The following is a 21873-nucleotide window of genomic DNA, read 5'->3' as shown; positions in this document are numbered from 1 at the left end:
CAGAAAGAATTTTATACTGAATTCTAAAACCGAGAAAAATCATATAAATGTATTCAACTCTGCCAGGCAGCTTTGAATGAATTTTGATGGAAGGTGGCTTTTTCTAAAATTACTAAATTAAGATCAATAATTGCAACTTCCTATTTCTTAAGCAAGACCTTCTTTTTACTAGGATGTTTTTCACTCTAAAACAGTGGAGAAGGAAGCAGGGGGAATACAAATGCATAATCCCTGCCCAGTCCTGATTCTCCACCTTCCTCAGAATTACCTTGAGAGGTTAAGATTCTCTCCAGCAGTAACAAGAGGAGCACCTCGCACAGGGTTACAGTCCGTAGTGGTAAATGCTTGTAATCCTAATCTTTGTGTGTTTTTTTTCTTCAAGAATCACTGTAATCCCTAGCAAGGGGAACTTTGTAAGTGAGACTGAGTAAACTTTGAGCATATGTGGAGTAACAGAGACTAAAAAATGGATTCATCAAAAGGAAGTGTTAATAGGTAAGAAGCAAATAAAAAAGTGGTATCAGTATCTGCACATCGGATTCCCTTACTGGTCATAACTTAGTTCTGATATTTAACCATCTATAGCGAAGGGAGCAGTGGTTTCAGCTTCTGGCCTTTATTCGTTCTCCCCAGAGGAGTGGAGGTACAATTGAATGCACAATTAGTGGTCGTCAAATGCGGTTTTGTTAGGGGGAAAACAGGTATGAACAGAGGAAGCTGAGAAACAGCTATGCCACTTGTCTGCATATTTATGAGTTTTTTCCCATTAACAGGGGTGGAAATGTATCTTGTGTTGTAAGATATATTTCTAAAAGTTCATAAAACATACATGTTTCATTATGGCATACTTATAATTCGAGCCCCATAAAGGCACCACCTAGAACAGGAAATGGAACATTGCAAGAGCCTCCTATAAAGTGAATACCATCCTGACTTCTGTGACAATTATCTCCTTGTAATTCTTTATAGCTCTGCCAATTGCTTAAGCACCCCAAATAAGAATGTAGTTTTGCTTGTTCTGAAACTTCACAAATACTATTAGAGTGAATGAGCTTGTGTCTGGTTCTCATTCAGTCCAAGGTTTATTAGCTTTAGCCATGTTGTTACAGTATACACAGACGCAGTTCATTTATTTCCACTGCTATACTGTGTTCCATTGTCTGATATTTACCAAGATGGGACTCACTTATTCAGCTGGTGACGGGCGGCTGGGTGGTTTTCAGTTTGCGGTTATTTAGAATAAGGCTGAACTTTGTTACACATGTGTCCTGGTGCACATGTGTGGGAGCATCTTTCGGACAGATGTTCAAAATCATTCAGCCTAGGAGGGGAGCTGGTGAGTCATGGAGTGTCTGCTGCTTTTTTTGTGCATGTGCGGGTGGTAATCAGTGGGACCGACCCTCCTAATAAATCTTTGCATGCACAGGGCAGTACTGTTAACTACAGGCACAATGTTGTGCAGCAGATCTCTAGAACTTATTCACCTTGTATAAATGACACTTTATACCCACTAGAGAGGATCTCCTCATTGCCCCCTGCCCACCCCCAGCCACTGGCAACCACCATTCTACTCTCTGTTTCTAAGAGTCGGACTGTTGTGCAACATGGTTTACAGTGGCCAAGATAAGGAAAACATCCTCAATGTTTATGGATGGATGACTGGATAAAGAAAATGCAATATATACATACAATGGAATATTACTCAACTTTAAAAATAAGAAAATCCTGTCACATGTGACAACATGGGTGAACCTGGAGGACATTATAAGTGAAATAAGCCAGTCACAGAAGAGCAAACACCGCATGGTTCCACTTATAAGAGGAGTGTTGCCTCTTTAACTTTTCTAGTCACCATCAAAACTATTTTCCAAAGTGCTTACACCAGCTGTGTATGAGAGTGCCAATGTATGAAGGATTAGATAAAATATATGTATAGTGCCAACATGAGGTAGGGGTAAAATAATTAACATATACCAATATCATTCTCTTTCTCACTTATTTCCAAAACCAGAGTTGAAGAATTAAGGAGCCAGTTTCTCTGAGGGAGTTATAAGAGCAGAGAGCTACACCATGAAGACCGTTTTCTGGTATTATATATTTGGGTGGGTTTTCTTTGTGTGTGTGTGTGTTTTGTGGTATCTGATCAGAGAACTGTATCTTGAACAAGTAAGAACAACAACAAAAATACTTCTTTTAGAACCTTTAGAAATCCAAAATCGCAAATCAAGTGCAGCAAAAGGTACTGTGAATCTCTTATGAAACATTTAAAAGGAAAGATCAGCCCAGCCAGTGTGGCTCAGTGGTTGAGCATTGACCTATGAACCAGGAGGTCATGATTTGACTCCCAATCCAGGCACATGCCCAGGTTGGTGTGTGCAGGACACAGCCAATCGATGATTCTCTCTCATCATTGATGTTTCTATCTCTCTTTCCTTGTCCCTTCCTCTCTGAAATCAATAAAAACTATTTTAAAAAATAAAAGGAAAGGAAATGTTAGAGAGTAATGAAAAACAACTCTTTTCAAGCCAAACTAAAATGGGAAAAGTAAATATTCCACAAGATTTGAATGTCACCATTTTCAGTCACTCACCATGACCTGCTCATCAGAATCAGGTGTGCTGCTATGGCGCGCACTCTGAAGATTGCTTTAGGGTGCTCCCCATAGAGCACAGCATATATGAGTTGTGTCTATTAAAAGAATACCATTGTGGTAATGGAACGTTTACCTTCAACGTAAGAGGCCTCTCTTCATCTGTGTCTATAGGAAAACTAGTACTGGTTACCCACGTGTTCACCTAAGGTTTACTGCAGGAGTGGACAATTGAGTCCTGATGATTTAAGAGTCATTTTTAAAAGTTACTAACCTCCTTTCATTCTGAGTTATTGTGCCGTTTTCCAGCTTTTTAACCGTGGTTGCCAGCACTTTATTTGCGTCATTGGCAAAATCTAAGTCTCGCACCTCAGACAGCGGGACAGACACAATGGCGAATGCTTCTTTATCTTCTTTTGTTTGGCAAGTTCCAATCTGCAATGTGGTGGGGTTTTGTCCATTCAGATGAGTTGTTTCTTTTTAAACAACCATGCAATGTACTTCAAATACCAATACGCCTTAGTACGGTTTAAGAAATGCAAAACAGGAGTAGATCATGCAAACACATAATTCCCACCCACAACACCTTCTATAAAAGGCAAAAGGAACACAGATTGTCCATGCCCACATCCTGCCTTGTTCCCAAACGCATCCCTATCACACTTGCTCTTTGCTTCCGTTTCAACAGAGAAAGTGCAGTCCTGGAATCTTCTCCCCTTTCTCCAGGCTGCCCCCACCCTTGGGTATCTGTGCCGCATCCTCCTCAGCCTCACAGCCCTGCCAAAGCCAAGCCACTTAGCTCAGCTACCTAAGTAGCTGGCAGACACGAGAGCGTGATGAAATGAGTTGCAATACTCTCTAATACGGGTGAGGATGGGTTGAAAGAAATATGTCAGTCACCCCTTAATCCTATTCACACAACATTTGGCTGAAAATCAAACCATTTTCAGGAACATTTACCTTCAACATAACAGGCCTCTCTTCATCTGTGTCTATAGGGATACTAGTGCTGGTGACCCATGTGTTGGTACATAAATGTCTTAACCGAACGTAGGAGTTCCTAAAAGCAAAATAATATAAAACACAATATAAAGTTAACCCACTTACATATTAACATATTTAACAATTTCATACACAATATGAATACAGATATATTTTAGAGTAGTAATTGACTCAAGTATTGATCAGTCAGGTCGAAGGAAAATTTCTGAACTATAGACTCTTTCAATGCATGCAGTATTATTACCTAAGTGTGACCAGCAGTATCAGAATCAACTGAGAACTTGTTAGAAATGCAAATTCTGAGGCTTCATCCTCATCCACTGACTCAGGAACTCAGAGGGTAAGGCCCAACAATGAGTATTTTAACAGGCGCTCCATGAAATTCTGATAGATGCTAATGTGACAAGCACTGATCAAGTAACCAACTCAGTTAAAACTGCTGACAGCAGTCCTTTTTTTTTGGGGGGGGGGGGGGGTTAATCCTCACTTGAGGATATTTTTCTATTGATTTTAGGAAAAGTGAAGGGAGAGGGAAAGTCAGAGAGAGAGAAACATCAATGTGAGACACATCAGATTGGTTGCCTTCTGCACATGCCACAACCAGGACCAGAGATCAAACCTGCAACCAAGGTATGTGCCCTTGACCGGAATCAAACCCAGGACCCTTCAGTCAGCAGGCCAACACTCTATCCACTGAGCCAAACTGGCTAGGACAGTAGTCTTTTCTGTAGTTTAACCATCTGCATGTAAAAGTATACACCGTTGATCTCATTATTCATGGATTCCACACTTGTTTTAAACAGTTCCCAAACACGGTGCGGTTTACTATACCCAAGAGCAAGGCTGTGCTGTGCCTTTAGGAGAAAATACTCCTGTTAGATAAGCTTCATTCAGACATGAGCTGTAGTGCTAACAGCTGTGAGTTCAATGTTAATGAATCAACAGCAGAGATTAAATGAGGTGTCTTTAAACAGAAATATACATAAAACAAGGTTATGTGTTCAATGACTGCCAAAAATACTGTGACCAGAGGCTCACAGGAACCTAACTGTGTATTTCCCCGATGAACAATGGCTCAGTAGTTGCTACTTCAGGGTGCTGGGAATAATAAGAATCAACTGTATATGAACTGTGAGAGTGCCTGAGAAAGGACAGCTAGAACTTCTTCCAACTCAAATATCATCCTTGTTAGTGAATCTTCTCTTATCATTTCATGAACATAAATGAGTTTGTCAATTAAAAGAGTACCATTGTGGTAAGTCCTCTGCTTTCAAGTTCCTGAGAATTTAGTAGGAAATGTATGACATACATGAGTCATAGAACATGAGACAGAAAGCAATAAAAGAAAGTCAACTAAAATGCCAAGGGCCTCAGAGAAAGTAAGAGGTTCATTCAACTTCATGGTTCTGCTCATTCATAAAAGTAAATAAAATAAAGACTGGTTTTTCAAAAATCATTAAAATAGCAAAATCCAACCATTGTCCAAATCATCAGAAATTTTAAAATAACTGTTTTACCATCTTCTGCATAGATTTACCCACGAGATGTTATTTGGATTCACTTGTCTTCCCAACTGTCTTTTAAGCATCTGGAAAGTGTGGGCCACATCTTATTCAGCCCTGTGGCTGTTGCCCCTACTCTTACGCCTATACTTGTTCAATAGATGCTGAGTCAACCTAGATTGCTGGGTCCCAAACTAAAGATACTACACTTACATATAATTTTATATTTTGCAAGAATTCTGAAAATGAATAACTCCTTCATTTGCCACGCAAATGTGTTGCTATTAAGGTCTCGATATAATCTGAATGTCTAAAACATGAAGGCACTGTAGCATAGTGGTTAAGAGTATAGATTTTTTAGTTCCCACACGTCATGATCAAATACCTGGGTAATGATTTTAAAAAGTAAAGCCTGCATCCCACAGCCTAAACTCTGGCTGCACTGGTCAGAGCACAGAGATCCCAGTGCTACCCAGGTGATTACAATATACAGTCAACTTGAAAAGCCCTGCTCTCTGTCTCTCGTTCCTTATTTGTAAGTGTGCTGCCAGGACTAAATAAGGACTTGGCAGGGCTTAGCACTTAGAAAGTGCTCAAGAGCTTTAGCATAAGTGTAGTTATTATTAAGTGTTCATTAACATTAGCTTTAATATAATTAATGACAAACGAATCTGTTCATACAAAACTCTGTTCAACACTGAGAAAGGCTTCAAAGGTTCTACTAAATAGTAATAGATTAACGCTTTCAGATAAAGCAAGGCTCAGGGATTTGTCATGGGTCTGTGCACTTTATAGAGAGAGCTTTTCATCACTTCCTTAAGCAAACTTTCTTGGTTAGAGTTCAAGAAGGACTCCATTTTGCTTTTAAATTTAAAAGGATGAAAGTCTTATGAGGATTAAGATCCCAATACTGAGAAGAGAAGGCCGGAGGCCTGGGTCAGGTAACACCTTCAGAGGGAATCTCTTTACAGGCCAGCAGAACAGGGAAGTGTGAGGTACACCTCGCAGGAAGCCAAGATCTGGCAATATTTCTCCTGAAGGAGAACAACCACGAAAGCCTCTGGGAAGCTCAAGGAGCAGTGTTCTTCAGCAGTGTTAGAACGGCAGCGTTTTAAACTCCCTGAAAGCAACCTATAATGTCCGCATTTTGTGTAAGTACCATACGTCTCACCACTGTCATTTGACCAAGGCCAAGGACAATATTGCTCTATTAAGGACAATTTAGAACCATCCTCTAGACATAATAACATGGGCAAGACTCATCTATGCATCTAAAGCAGCGATTTTCAACTGGCGTGCAAGAAATTTTTCAAACATGCAACAGCTGACCTCTTTTCCCTTACACTGTCAAATAGAAAAATGGCAACAGCCAACACAACAATAGCTGTCTAGTGTGAATGAAATCAAATTAGACCTATTTTTCTGTCAGATCAGGAAAAAATATGATATATTTTTTGGTGTGAAACAGAATTTTAGTAATTAGTTTGTGTGCCATGAGATGAAAAAGGTTGTAAATCGCTGATCTAAGAGAGTGCATCATAATATTATTGATGGAAGGTAGACAGGGGTAGGCAAAAGAGGTTTACTAAAGTAATCAAATACAAGCAAAAGAATGTAAGATATTTTCTCACATTAGGTTCTGGCTACCACATTACCAATCCTCCTCTCTCTTCCTCTTGCTCACTTAGGTCCAACTTGTCTCCCAGCTGGCCCTTCAGAATACTTGGTAAATTTCAAGATGTTTCCATTTCTGGATATTCCTGCTGCTTAAAACACTCCTAATATAGAGGACTGATTCCTGAAATCATTCAGATAGTTTCTCAAATGTCCTAAATCAGAGGCCATTTCTGAATACTCAGACGTAATAGAACTCTCTCCAAACTCTGCATTTTTTCAAAGCATTTTCATTACCTGACCTTATATTTAATGTTTGTATATCACCTCTCTCCCTCATTTAAATTTAAGTGAATAACCAATGTGTTCAGGGTTGTCTTCCCAAAGCCAAGTGCAATGCCTAGAGTTTAATCAATGTTCAATAAAGATTTGTTGACTGACTAAATGAATAAACAAATTAATGAAAACTACCTGGGATTTAACATAATAAAAATAAAATATATCAATATTAATAGAAAGCTTCTAGATTATTATTCATTTTAGTAACCAAAATCCATACAAGAACAATAAATGATTGCTATACATTTTTCAGAATTCCTTTGGTGAAGCACATTTTAATTATTTACAAAAATAAAGCAAACTATGTTAAACTACTCACAAAAGAGGCATGATTTGTTACACACTTGTTCTTCACTTATGCTCTCTCCCTTTATATCACAAAAATTACATAACATTATGGTTTTAATGTTTTACCTTTCAGTGAATTTATTCAAAGAAACACTATCCCTTAACCATCACTTATTTTCTTACCTAGGAACCAGGCAGTCCGCTCTCTGAAGAGTGGTGGCATCCAGTTCAAAAAGGGACGCAATGTCATTCCCATGTGGGACCGAGACCAAGGTGTACATGATCTTCTCCCCTGCCTGCCGTTTCTTCTTCGACGTTGGAAGATCTCCATCTCTCTGTTGAGCAGATGCAAGACTATTTACTTCCATCAGATTTCTAACTAAACTCTCCAGTTATCTGGGATATAAGGTTTAAATCTGCAAGTTATTTCTTCATTGGGTTACAGTGATGCATATTTCACATGAACCAAAAATAGCAGGTCAGGCCGGACAGCCTTTGAGGCAATTATTATCAACAGTGCTAAGCCTCACACTCCTGGAGGGCTGGCAGGATCTGGGCAAATTATCCAGGCACCAAAAGTCACATTAGTTATGTTCCCTTCCTTTACTAACCCTATTTACACAGTAGTAATTTTGACCATTCCACATTTAAAACAAACACAAGGAAGAACTAGTGTGTTGAGTCATATAGATGTCATAAGTCAAACAGTAAGCATGACAGTGTTTCAGAGCTCCTGCCTAAATCCAAAACCATAAACGGGACATTAACCTGGAGAGAACGAGAATCACCCACAACATTCCCATTCAATTCATTGGCTTGTTCCATTAGAACCAAGAACATACTATAATGGCACATGAGGTGAAATAAAGTGAGACCTTCACAAATAAAAGCCTTCATGATGATGTGACACCCAGTCAATATTTCTAGGTCACCCTTACCATTTTAGCAGGCAACCACACAAGACTGATGATTAGGTATTTCTACTTGAACTTCCCCACGTCCCAATCCTCCGTGGAAGAATTTGATGCACAAGAAACCAAAACATAATATAAGCGTGGTAATTAAGTACATAAATGTAATTACTTATACACATTTATTGAAACAAATTAAATTTTAAAATGAGAGACAGACAGAGAAAGAGAGCACCATTTTGTACCATCACAGGAAGCTGCTCAAAAGGCAAACGAATGCAGTCCATGTCCAACCACAAGCATTTGTTCAATGGCTGCTATGACAATGAAATATTACGCCTGATCACTGCAAAACATTGACTTGCATTTCCATCCCAAGATTGTGAACAGCATGTTCCTTGCATCAGAAAACGCTTGCAATTTCATTCCGATGTCTTCTGCAAATGCCGCTCAAGCTGGTAGCACCTCTGAACTGTGAACAGGCAGAGAAACTGCCAGGGTTTTGCTTTGAACCTAGAACTACTCTAAAAAAATAGTGTCTATTAAAAACTCCAGAGTCAAGGAAATATTTGTAAATCATATATCTGAAAAGAGAATTATATCCAGAATATATAAAGAACACTTACAACTCAATCGTAAAAAGACAACCCAATTAAAAATTGAGCAAAGGATTTTAATACACATTTCTCCATAGAAGACATACAAATGGACAAAAAGCACATGCTATGATGCTCAGCATCATTACTAATTAGTTAAATGGACGAGGGCAGCTATAATCAAAGAGACAGACACTGACAACTATCGGTGAGGGTGTAGAGAAATCATAACACTCATGGACCACAGAAAAACTTGTACATGAATGTTGGTAGCAGCATTATTTATAACAGCCAAGACGTAGAAAGAACCCAAATGTCTATCAAATGGTAAATGGATAAACAAAATGTGGTATATTCACACTGGAATATTATTCGGTCATAAAAAAAAGAATGAAATACAGATACATTCAACAACTTACATCAACCTTGAAAACACAGTGCTAAGTGAAAGAAGCCAGACCCAAAAAGCCACATATTGTATGAGTCCGTATATGAAGTGTCCAGAATAGGCAACTCCATAGCGACAGTAGATTCGTGATTGCCAGGGCCTAGGGGGGAGGGGGAATGTAACAAATATAGCTCTTTGAGGGGATGGTAACCGTACTCTCACCATTGCCGAGTGTCGATGCAACAAATTAGCATTCCAGGCTTCTTGGAGGAAACCCGTATGTCTAAAAGGAATAAGTGTCATCTAATTTCCTAAGCCCTGCACACCCATCTTATAATTATAATTTAGCTTTTAATATATAGATTTTCCTTCAAAGAAAACGCATTAACTGATCCAATGATTTAGATATACCTAGCAATTGAAAGTTGGCATTGTGGTTTATACATCAGTCATCTGTGAGTTCATTTAGCAAGAGCCGATATACCTGTATGCACCCCCTTTTTTCAATGCTAATGAAATGAATTTTCTAGACTTATAAAAGGAAAGCAGGTCCAGGTTCCTTGAGATGGCCCTCCTACCCAATCCTCCTTGGTAACATCTCCCAGTTGGGGTCCCAACAAAAGTAGTCAGAGACCTATTTTACACTGAACAATAAAAATCTTTTCCAAGCATAGAAAAACCTCACTTCTTGGGGCTAATTTTAAAAGGTCACTCTCGCCGAAACCGGTTTGGCTCAGTGGATAGAGCGTCGGCCTGCGGACTGAAAGGTCCCAGGTTCGATTCCGGTCAAGGGCATGTACCTGGGTTGCGGGCATATCCCCAGTAGGAGATGTGCAGGAGGCAGCTGATCGATGCTTCTCTCTCATCGATGTTTCTAACTCTCTATCTCTCTCTCCCTTCCACTCTGTAAAAAATCAATAAAATATATTAAATAAATAAATAAATAAATGGTCACTCTGAATTACTCACTACTTAAGACCCAATTTTAATTACATAGGATAAGAGGAATGTACTATTGTACCACTAAATAATTTACTTAGGTCCTTGGAGGAAAAAGCTTTAATGAATAGATAAGTTGCGTTTATAAATAGCCTAATAATTGTTAGTGTGAATAAGAGCTTTTAACCTGTTAAGAAATTTTTAAAGAGTGCTGCATTCTTAAATTTTCTGCTTCCAATCTCTTTCACTCTGTGAATTTGCTTAAACTCTCCTTCGGAAACAGTTTGACAGTAAAATTCAAGCCAGCCCCTCAAAATTTTTAAAGAGTAAAATATAAATAATGAGCTATAAGCATACAAGTTTTAAAAGTATGGCTCAAGCTTCATTGTACAAGAAAATCGGTCATATATTCCTATAACACAAAGACAGTTCTGCTCAAAATGATGTGCTTGTGGCTTTTGTATATAAACCCATATCATTTTTTAAGTAAGAAAAAGACACAAAAGCACTAGCTCCCCACAGAGAATTACAGAAGCACAGTGCCCTCCCTCTTGCATCATGAGGATCCATGAAGGTACAGCCGAGCTTAGACAGGTGTTAAATTTAACATCAGCTGGCTACCCAAAACACTCCATTTAGGGAATGCAGGGCCTCAGAAAATTAACCTTGTCTGCTGGGCTCTTATAAAACTAGCATTTTCACTTGGAAGAGAAGGCATGCAGCCTCCCGGGTTATAGGAGGTGAAAATCCTTTATGAAAATCAGGCCCAGTAAACTCATGGCCTGCCTGGCTCCCCTGCCTGTCCTGGGACAGCCGGTGGCAGCACAGCAGTTAGCCTCCTGTAACACCTTCTCTGTTGACTCATTTGTGAGTCATCGGATTGTTAGCAGAGACATCACGTTGCAATTCTGCTGTCAGGAGCCAGAGACATTCTGTAAGAAACAATGTATGCGTTTGCAGGGCTGATTCAGACCTGTGTGAGGCCACAGCAGCATAATGATGTGCAGGCATCTGTGTTTCTGTTCAGACCCTCGGGGGCTCTGCCTGCTGGCTTTATGTAACAGACACAATCCTGCCATTTAAAGCTGCAGACACTTCTTTTGCCATGGTTCCCCAACAATCTGTTATTCTCAAACTAAACCCTAGTAGGACCTCTTTTTCTTTTCCTTATCACACTATCATTGATGAATATATAGTAAAACTCAAGGAAATGTGGTGGTCTTCTTTCAGAATCTGGTACCCACCAACCCACCCACCGCCCACCCCCCCAAAAAAAAAATTCTACAGAATAGAATTTTCAAGTATATTTCAGCAAAGTTTCATAGTTCCTAGAACATTTTTGTTTCTGTATGTTTATGCACAAAGACTGATGATTTTCACCCTAACCGGTCTGGCTCAGCGGATAGAGCTTTGGCCTATGGACTGAAGGGGTCCAGGTTCGATTCCGGTCAAAGGCTTGCACCAAGGTTGTAGGCTCGATCCCCAGTAGGGGGTGTGCAGGAGGCAGCTGATCGATGTTTCTCTCTCATCGATGTTTCTAACTCTTTATCCCTCTCCCTTCCTCTCTGTAAAATCAATAAAAATATATATATTTTTTTAAAAGACTGATGGTTCTCAACAGGAAGAAGTCTGGCCCCCAAAAGGGCATTTGGCAATTTCCAGATACACTTAGAGTTCTGCAGCTTGGAACAGGGGGAGCCCCTGCTGGCATCCAGTGAGTATAGAGCCCATGGAGGCTGCTGAACATCCCACAATGCAAAGGAAAGCCCCCCACGACAAAGAATCATCGGACCTAAGACATCAGTATTGCTGAGCTCAAGAATCCTCAGCACAGACAAAAGACGCTCCCTGGAAAACATCAAATCACGTCCCGCATAAATATGGTCATGTTCAAACGCACGGTGCCACTCCCCAAAACCCCCTTCAAGGAGCCATTTGAAGGAATGAGCGGCCTTTCAAGGAGAAGAAACGAATGACTGTCAGGTTCCCGGCCGGGCTTGACACAGCTCCAGTGTTTACAGAGTCCCTGTGGATGCCACACATTTGTAAGATTGGAAATAATAGGCTCTTTTGTAGAATAAATACAGCAATTTGGGTCTTAATGGGAGCTCTGACACACATCACCTCATTTCAGCAGCACCATGCATTAACCTTTGACACTTCAAACATGGAAGGCAGAGTTTTGATACAGGTTGATATATTACAGGAAAAATATTAACTGGATATTAAACAGACAACACAGGGAAAATTAGGAAAGAAAATAATTAGCACGGCCACAGCGAACCCAGGCATACTGGAGCCCAGATCTGAGGTGAGAGAGAATTCTGTTCTGCTTTGGGAAATTGGTTTCATTTTTCATAGGTGAAACTCGAACTGCTCCTTTGTTGTTTTTTTACACAGAAACATAATTATTGCTAGGTGGTAAATGCTCTATAAAATGAGGAGCCATATTGTTAGCTTTATTGTTCCATATTCTAGGTTTTATTTACTTTCAAGCTGGGGATTTTGGGAGAGGAAAAGAATAGAATGAGATGCCTCCATTTGGATGTGTCTCTGAGATGACAGATGACATCCAGTCATAAAGTCCCACAGCAAAGGCAGAACCACCTGTGTGACCTGCAATTAGAGTATTGCTCAAACAAAAGAGTGCTCTTTCTCACCTTTAGAGGTGAATAAAGAAATTATATTCCAGAATCAAAAGGAAAAAAAAAATCTATCACGTCTAAGTAAAAGCTTGACTAACACAAAGAGTGAACTTCATCAGGGATTTATTACTTATATTCTTTATGCTGCTCCATAAACCTTCATACGCTCTATTCTCCCACTCGGCTCTGCCCAGAATTATTAGCAGCACCACCAAATAGTATGTAGCTGAAAGGAGATGAGCTCAGAAATTCAATTCAATTCAACTGCACTATTTGAAGCTTTGATATGATGCCCTTTGAGTAACACACTTTAGAATATCAGAAAAATTAGTCATCTAGTTATTTGATGCTTCAATGTCCCCCTGTAAGTAGAACACAGATTACCCCGAATAAAAAAAACGATAGTCCTACTGTCCTATTTAGTCCTACTGTCCTATTTAAACATAATTCCATTTCTCCTGCCTAATTTCTTTTCAATTCTGAAAACTAAATCGAGACCCACCATATCTCTCAGATGCTAGCTGTCTTCAGCGTTCAATCACAAATGGCCTTCAAGTTGCTAGAAATCTCCCTAAATATCCACTAGTAGACACCTTATAATCTAAGCCATATCGTTCATCTTTTCCCTTTTAGCTTTGATCCACAGCCTCTACTCAGAGACTCTCCTTCAGAGACCCTAGTCTTGAAATTTCCTATTAACTTTTCAATTTGTTCATATAAAATATAAACAATATGTTTGGGATTTGTTGGGGGTGGGGAAGGGGAGAACAATTCTACTCACCACATTTTTTCCTTCATTTTGGGCATCTCGATAATCAGGATTAAGCTAAAAAACAAACAAACAAAAAAACTAGTTTTAACTGCTATTAAAAGCACATTAACAAGATCTAAGATCTTTAATTCAGTTCACTATTGTACCCTTAACTAAGTATAATATGAAAAGAAGCTAAGAAAGAAACCATCAGCCGGAGCTCCAATGGCGCAATCGGTTAGCCCGCGGTACTTAATAAGAAACCATTAGCAAATATTACAATTTAAAACCTCACCTTCAAACTTCAGTTGAAGGAGACAGGAGCTAAACTGCCAGGTGTATGGGCTTTACTTATGAGAGGAGCTGACATCTTTGAACTGGTGAGAGCTGACAATCCCACCTCGTCTGAGGAAGCATTCAAGAGAGTTCATTTTACACACCACAAATTCTACCACTGACTAATAACTCAGACACCAGTTCTTAAAAATACAGCAAAGGGAAGTTTTAACAATGAGTCAAGATCATGTTCCACATGCTATACACACAAGAAAAGGAAACTGCGCAAAAGGGGAGAAATATATCAGCTATGTGGGCCAATAATGCATGAGGACTTTTGAAACCAACAACAGCGTGTGTCTGTGGGCTTGGACTGTGGAGCTTAGTGTCATTCCAATAAGAAGGATGAATTCTGCACGTGTTGTCTCTCAGGCTGCAATGTGTTCTTTTAATAATTAATAAAGGGTTGCTGCTTCAGTGAATTTATTAAAGTGATAATAATCGTGAGGAGAAGGAGAAGGAGAAGGTTGAGGAGGAAAAGGAGGAAAAAGAGAAGCCACCCAAATAAATCTCTGGCTATATAAATTCACCAATATTTACTAACGGCCAAATAAATATATGCTTCAATGTATGTTGTAATGATACTGTTGCTTTCCTTCTCTGAATATAACACGAGCAGTAATTATTAACATAAGTAAACTAAGGATAAATTGAAAAAAATATATTTCTAGAAAAGAAGATAAAAGACATGGTCATATGGAGATTCCTGAATATTTTACTACTTTAAAGAAAATATTTCCTTATGTTAACAATAAATTATAAATCTGGCATTGGAGAGAAAGACCTAATATACTATCCAATCATTTATCCAATAAATATTAATAGAGCATCTATGATGGGTAAAGTACAGTAGTATATGGTATTTTAGGGAAAACAAAGAGAATATGGTCCCTGATCATAAGACCATACAATCTAGGCGGAGAAATAAGACATAAATACAGTTAGCCTAAATACAAAACAGAATGTGGCAAGAGATATAAGATAGGAATGAATAATTTATAAGTAATACAGGTCAGAAGAAGGAGGAATCTGTGGTTGGAAAATTTACTCAAGAATAAATGGATGCCCTGGTCGGTGGTTCAATGGTTAGAGCATCAGCCTGTGCATCAAAGGGTCTCCAGTTGAATTCCCAGTCAAGAGTACATACCTGGATTGCAGGTTCAATCACAGACCCCTGTCAGGGCGAATGTGGGAGGCAACCAATCTATCTGTCTCTTTCACATCTCCTCTTCTCTTCTCTCTCTCTCTCTCTCTCTCTCTCTCTCTCTCTCTCTCTCTCTTCCTTTCTCTCTTTAAAATCAAATTAAAAAAAAAACACAACAGACTACATTCATGGAGAAGGTAGCATTTGAGAAAAGCCTTGAAGGATGGGCAGAACTGTAACTGGCAAAGAAGGAAAGAAGGAGTGAAGCAAACAGGCAGTGCAAGGGGGTGAGTGCTATGTAGGTGAGAAGATGAGATTTGCTCAGAGAAGACCCATAAATGTCACTTAAGCAATACCTTTTTATGCTTTTAGTGGTTACTCCTTCCTCCTTATAATTATCCTATTAGAAGTGATACTTAACCACACTTTACAGAGGAGGCCCTAGGATACATCAAGGGAAGTACTTGTGTAAAGTCTCACTGCTGGTGAGTGGCAGGGTGATTTGGAAGCACTGGTCTGAAGGTCCCGAGGCTACATCTTTTAGTTCCAACAGTGTGACTCCCTCCCTGCCTCCTAAGGAGGAGTGGTGTGGCCCAAGGTGGGAAGGAAGACCAGCACAGACCAATGGGGACTGGAAGCCACAGGCTAACAGGTTTGCATCTTCAGAACAATTCTCAATATCCTTGGGAAGACATTTGCAGAAACAAGACATTAAACATCCTCAACTGGCCATGGAGACAGAGGATGAAAGAGTCAAAGTAGCCAAGGCTGGAGTAAGAAGTGGGAGAGAGCCAACAAAAATAGCAGTGCTGACATGGGAAGGAGAACACGGATACAGAAGATTTTACAGAGACAGTAACACCTAAAGGTGTAAACTGAGAGAGAAAAATATGTTTATCATGACTCTCAAGTTTGTAACCCTGAACTAAGAAAATTCACCCATGCAGGGATATAATTCAATCTTAGTTTCAATGGCAGTGGGACATCTGAGATCAAATTAATGGACCACTAAAGCCATGAGAGTGAGTGACATCAAGAGAATACACAGAGCAAACACTCACTGCTAACCTCTGAAGGGAGTTCTCATTTAAATGGCCAAAGAGGACTAGAAAAAAAGTCACGTAGAGAATGTCACATCAGTATAGAAAAGTGGCAGAGAGAGAGTATAGGAACACCTAGGCAGTGAAAGTCATGGTCATACCACAATCAAATGAAAGACAACTGCAACTTCCATCTAACACAATAGCAAGAAACAGACCGAAAGCATGTAAGTTCAAAAGGAAAATGTTACTTTTTAATAATAAAATGTTATTTATTCTATTACTCTTATACATGACAGTAAAGTCATTAAGTTATCATGTGTGTATTTTTAAATGTTCATATATGTATATTCCTCTTTCTAATTGCTGGCCTTTCAGAGCCAATCTATTATTCTGATTAATAAGTCTTAAACAAAGAAGAGAAGAATAACATTTACTAAATGCTTATATGTGCAGGCACAATTTATATTTTGATATATAATTTTTACTTGATATATAATATATAATATCTGCTATATAAATATTTGTGTATATAGGATCAGGTATGTATGTTCTATTGTCTTTATGCATATATACATACCTATACACATACATACAAACCCTGCTCTCCAGATAAATTTAGGGATATTTAAAACTACAGCCATAATATTGATAAGATCCTATGCCAATGTACAGGATCTTGAATACTGTTTTAACTAATTAATTAAATCCAAAGGCCATTGCATATTTAGGAAATAAGTATTTACTGCCACCTGGTGGAAGTTTTGCCTTCCTACAAACAAATAAGTTAAAAAGGCAATATAAAAATCTTTAACCAGTAAAATTATTTTGCACTGCCCGAATCTGTCCTGCTTTGGTAATATTCAAAGAAAGGAGGTGTAGAAAGCAGCAGATCAGAAATTGTGATGCCTCATTTATAATTCTTCCCACTATTTACTGAGGCTCCCTTATTATGATATTCAAAATATAATAAAATTACTTTCTCCCCCAGAGATACAGCTGTTAACTCTCCTGTACCAACAGGTGACAAGAGTAGAAGATCTATGGCAAACTGGCAATGAGTGTGCTGACAACTGACAATTGTGCTGTGTACGTCTGTCTTCCTTCCCCTCAGGTCACCTAATGACATGAATGGCCCACAGAAACTGATATTATAGGGAAAGAACTGAACCATAATGCAGTCCCTGGTGAAGTCACAAATATATTATCTCATTCATAATTTAATACTTTATTCCACATTTTGTCCACGGCTTTATAGCATTGTGTATTTCTCCAAAACAAATCTTGAATTCTATAAAGCAATACTGTTGGACTCTCTAAATTGAATAAGGGTCCATTTCTAAACCCCGACTTACTTTAGTATCTATGATATTGTGAATTATAATAAAAAATATATATTTGGTCTTCAGCTCCTTTCCTAGCACAGAGCTTCTAAAACCCTTGGAATTTCCTAGGTTGTGAGAGAGATAAAGGTGTCTTTTGTAACACTAAAAAGATGACTTTGGAATCCCCCTAGGTAACCTAAGGATGGAGGCTATGATTGCAGGGTTGGGACTTTACAAGGCAGAATGGTGACTTGTTCACCAATGGCCAATGATTTAATCAATCATCTACACTAATAAAAGAGAAACATGCAAATTAACCTTCACTCCCTCACTACACTACACCCACCAGCCCATCAGAGCGACTATGCAAATTAACCCAACAAAGATGGCGGTTAATTTGCATATGCAGGTGCTGAGCAAGACTAAAGACGACTGAAGATGGCAGCTGCCATGGAGCTGGAGTGAGCAGGAGGCTTGGGTTGCTCCCTGCGACAGAGGAAGCTGGCCCTGTACTCTGCTCAAGGAGGGGCTGGGGGCCTGGTTCGCCGGGGGCAACCCAGGCTTCGAGTTCACCCTGGGCTCCGCTGGAGGAGCTGGGGGGGTGGGGGGGGGCAAGGAGGGGCTGGGAGCAGCCGGAGCAAAGAAACCAAGCCTCACTGCTGCGGCTGGACCAAAGGCCTGGGTCCCGGGTGCCGGAGGAAAACCAGTGCCGGAAACCAGGGGAAGGAAGGCCTATTGCGCAAATCTTCATGCAATGGGCCACTAGTCCTATATAATAAAAGCGTAACATGCAAATGGACGGAACGGTGGAACGACTGGTTGGCAGGGGGCGGGGCGAGCGAGCAGGTGGCGCCAGGCCAACCAAGGCATGTGCCAGCGGGCAGAGGGAGGGGATGGCAATAGGGTGGAGGGACGGTGACCAGCAGCAGGGCAATGGGGGCCAGCACCATCCCCTGATCAGCCCGCCAGTCATCTCCCACAGTGGGAGGAGCCATCAGTTGGACATCCTCTGAGGGCTCCCAGACTGCAAGAGGGTGCAGGCTGGGCTGAGGGACCCCCCTGAGTGCACATATTTTTGTGCATCAGGCCTCTAGCAACTATATAATGAAGCCTCCATAAAAATTCAAGAAGACAGGGCTCATCTTCTGACTAACTTATTTTGCTTAGCATAATACTCTCCAGATTCCTCCATGCTGTCTCAAGGGTAAGATATCCTTCTATTTCCTCTTTTCCCCCCCTTTTTAAAAAATCTTTATTGTTCAAAGTATTACATATGTCCCCTTTTTCCCCCACCTACCCCTCCAGCCCATTACCCCTCACCACCCCACTGTCTGCATCCATGGCTTATGCGTATATGCATACAAAGTCTTTGGTTAATTACCTCCCACCCACCCACCTTCCCCCGCCTTCCCTCTGAGATTCCACACTCTGTTCCATGCTTCCATGTCTCTGGATCCACTTTATTCATCAGTTTATTTTGTTAACTTAGATTCCACATGTGAGTGAGATCATGTAATACTTGTCTTTCTCTGACTGGCTTTTTTACTTAGCATGATACTCGCCAGGTCCTTCCATGCTGTCTCAAAGGTTAAGAAGTTCTTTTTTACAGCTGCATAGTATTCCATGATGTAAATGTACCACAGCTTTTTTATTCACTCATCTACTGATAAGCACTTGGGCTGTTTCCAGATCTTAGCTACTGTAAATTGTGCTGCTATGAACATAGGGGCACATACATTCTTTGTGATTAGTGTTTCAGGTTTCTTGGGATATATTCCTAGTTCCTCTATAGATACCGATTTATTTGAAACACAGTTCTTTAAAGATAAAACCCATTCTCCTTAGCTTAGTATGTGTGGCCTGAAAAAGGCAGCTGCCCTACATCTGGCCCACCCCTCTCCTGCAACCTTCTACCGCCACACCCTATAGGTGATATATGTACCACTTCTATGGAGCTAGTTTGTACAATACCCCAGGCCTCCTTCCCTGTGGAAAAGCTGTCCTCACTGCCTGAGCACATTCTCTCTTTCGCACCTGCCTTCCTCTTCCATCGGGCAGGTCCTCCTCTGGCCTCCTCACCCTTCCTTGTCTCTCCCTGGCACCTTTACCAAAGGTGTGTTGCACTTCAGTGTTTTCTCATAAGCCCGCCATGATCCAATTTCTACAATACATTTATCTCATGGTACTGAGAGCTCTCAAGGGTGAAAATTAGATTTTTCTAATGACATCACTGGTATCTACCAAATGTTTACAAATAGCTGTCCAATCCCAACCCCCAGGGTAGCTACCAGGATCAACTTCAAACTTCACTCCTATTACTAATTAGATCCCATTCAAGCACTTACTTTCAAAATCTACAAAGGGTTCGTCACTCAGTAATTCTGGTTAGAACCCCTTTCTTCCAGCTGCCCTCTCTTTTTACATTGTCTACACAGGATTTAGACATTCCACAGCTCTATCTGTCTCCTTGGCAATGTCAACAAGGATTTTCCTTTTATTTCTCTGCCAGCCTGGGTCTATTGCTTTCTTTGAGAAGCATGGAAAAGTTCACCCCAAGCAAGAGCCTTCTTTAGTTAATCTCACACGAACCTGACTCTACCTGCACACACACATAATCAGCCCTCCACGACCTTGCCTGCTGATAATCCTGTGTCATCTATTATGTGCTGCTTTCTAAACAAGAAGGTTCAGAAAGGGCAAGGACTGAGTCCTCTATTTCCTGCTCTACCTGCAACATTCTCTATGGTGCTGTGCAGTTATCAGGCTCCTAAGAAACATATTAGAGCAGGTATGAAATCTTAAAGATGACTTTGCTGTTTTATAAGTTCCAAAACAATTACTCACAACTCCAGCATTTTCAGCATCGCAACGTGTGTCTTGTTTTTTAGGTAGTATTTAGATATTAAAATAAAACTAAAAAATAAAATAAATAAAAGCCATGGAGCTTTTTCTCTCCTATAATAAAACAAATGCTTCTAGGATGTTACAACTCAAAATGTTGGAAACTCCCCACCCCACCTCAATGACATGAACAATGCTTTGCAATTAAAGATCTGGGCATCTTTAAAAAGCAAAAGGATAATCATTGTTTTTCAACTGTCACAGGCTAGTTTCCACCTATTGTTGAAAATCAGTGTTTTATCAAGCGACAGTGACTACAATCGCTGTGACTTTGCCACACCTCTGGACACTTTCCCACCAGCAGCACAAGCATCTGAGGAAGGACTTGTCTGGACAGAGCCGACATATGAAGTATAAAACCCCAACTAATGGATGTCAGTATTTTGAAACTATGACTTCTTTTTTGGTACTACAATACAACACAGAATCACCCAATCTGTTATACTAGTTAAAATCAGTAGAAAACAGATTCCTAGCTATCAATTTTCAGATATGTATTTAATGCTTAATTCTCCTTCTCTCACCTTGCCATAAAAAATGTTATCTAAAATATTAAAGATGACAGAAGAGATCCTACAAACACATCAGACTCTTTAATGAACACAATAGCATCTGACATTTAAAGTCGTGTTCTCTAGAATACAATGAAAAGACAATCTTTCAAGTTCTTGTAGAGGTATGAGCTGCTTTCTACTTTTCAGAGTTTAATGAGTTCATTTATGTATTGAGGTCATGGATCTTCATTAAAGTTAATAAACAATTTAATTCTTAACAATCCAATCATTTGAATGGATCAAATGACACAAGTTTTAATTACAGAAATTAATGAGGAAAACTAACAATGTGTAATTATATAATTTTTGTAGACAACATCCGTAGCTAAAACAGCCATTGATTGGAAAGTGAATTAAGAAAAAGAACCACGAACATAAAAGCCAAAAGAATTTTAATCCTAGTTTATCTTTTATGAGACATCTAAGTAGACTTTTCTAATTCTTTTTCTAGATAAAAATTTTCTACCTGATTACTTAATTTTGTTTCAAACAGTTACTTTTCAAAAAACTTCAAAACATTTCTGATATAAGGAGCCCATAAACTGCAAAGCTATATTTCATTCAGCTGAAGGGATTCATAAACAATGAGTCAGTTATTTATAAAATAAGAAGAATCCTTATTTATCACAGAATAAAATGAATCATGCCGCTTACCTTGAGCCACACACTCACTGTGCCAAGCACTTTACCTCATTCAATTCTCTTAGTAATCTTATTATATAAATATTGTGATTATCCCCCTTTCACCAGAGGATATTGAAGCTTAGAGAGATTAATTTTCCCAAATGTGATTCCAAATGCTTCTCAGATACAAATCCCTAAATTCTCCTTCCCATTATAAAAGGCTGAATAACTTCTTTACACTCCTTCATTCATTCCAAACATATTCATCAAATAAGTTCTAGGCACTGTCCTAGGTGCAGGGGAAACAGTGGTGATGTCAAGAAAATTGCCTGCCTTAACAGAACATACATTCTGATAGAGAAATAGGTATGTATAATATAAAAT

General features: G+C 39.5%; 1 protein-coding gene across 7 annotated transcripts in view; it reads right to left on the bottom strand.

The window, feature by feature from the left end:
• ITPR2 (inositol 1,4,5-trisphosphate receptor type 2) overlaps positions 1 to 21873 on the bottom strand; it is a 421971-nt gene that overhangs the window by 300497 nt on the left and 99601 nt on the right. For 6 of the 7 annotated variants that reach the window (XM_036302046.1, XM_036302048.1, XM_036302047.1 and 3 more), the window contains exons 10-13: positions 13596 to 13640; positions 7519 to 7670; positions 3551 to 3650; positions 2865 to 3025 (exon numbers count right to left, since the gene is read on the bottom strand). In XM_036302046.1, the coding sequence (XP_036157939.1) occupies positions 2865 to 3025; positions 3551 to 3650; positions 7519 to 7670; positions 13596 to 13640 (458 nt within the window). Of the gene's footprint in view, positions 1 to 2864; positions 3026 to 3550; positions 3651 to 7518; positions 7671 to 13595; positions 13641 to 21873 lie in introns of those variants that run through there. The other variant, XM_036302053.1, reaches the window with a different exon arrangement.

This window comes from Myotis myotis, unplaced genomic scaffold, assembly GCF_014108235.1.
Source record: "Myotis myotis isolate mMyoMyo1 unplaced genomic scaffold, mMyoMyo1.p scaffold_m19_p_3, whole genome shotgun sequence".
In the NCBI taxonomy this organism is placed as follows: Eukaryota; Metazoa; Chordata; class Mammalia; order Chiroptera; family Vespertilionidae; genus Myotis; species Myotis myotis.
This window is presented reverse-complemented; position numbering and strand designations above follow the sequence as displayed.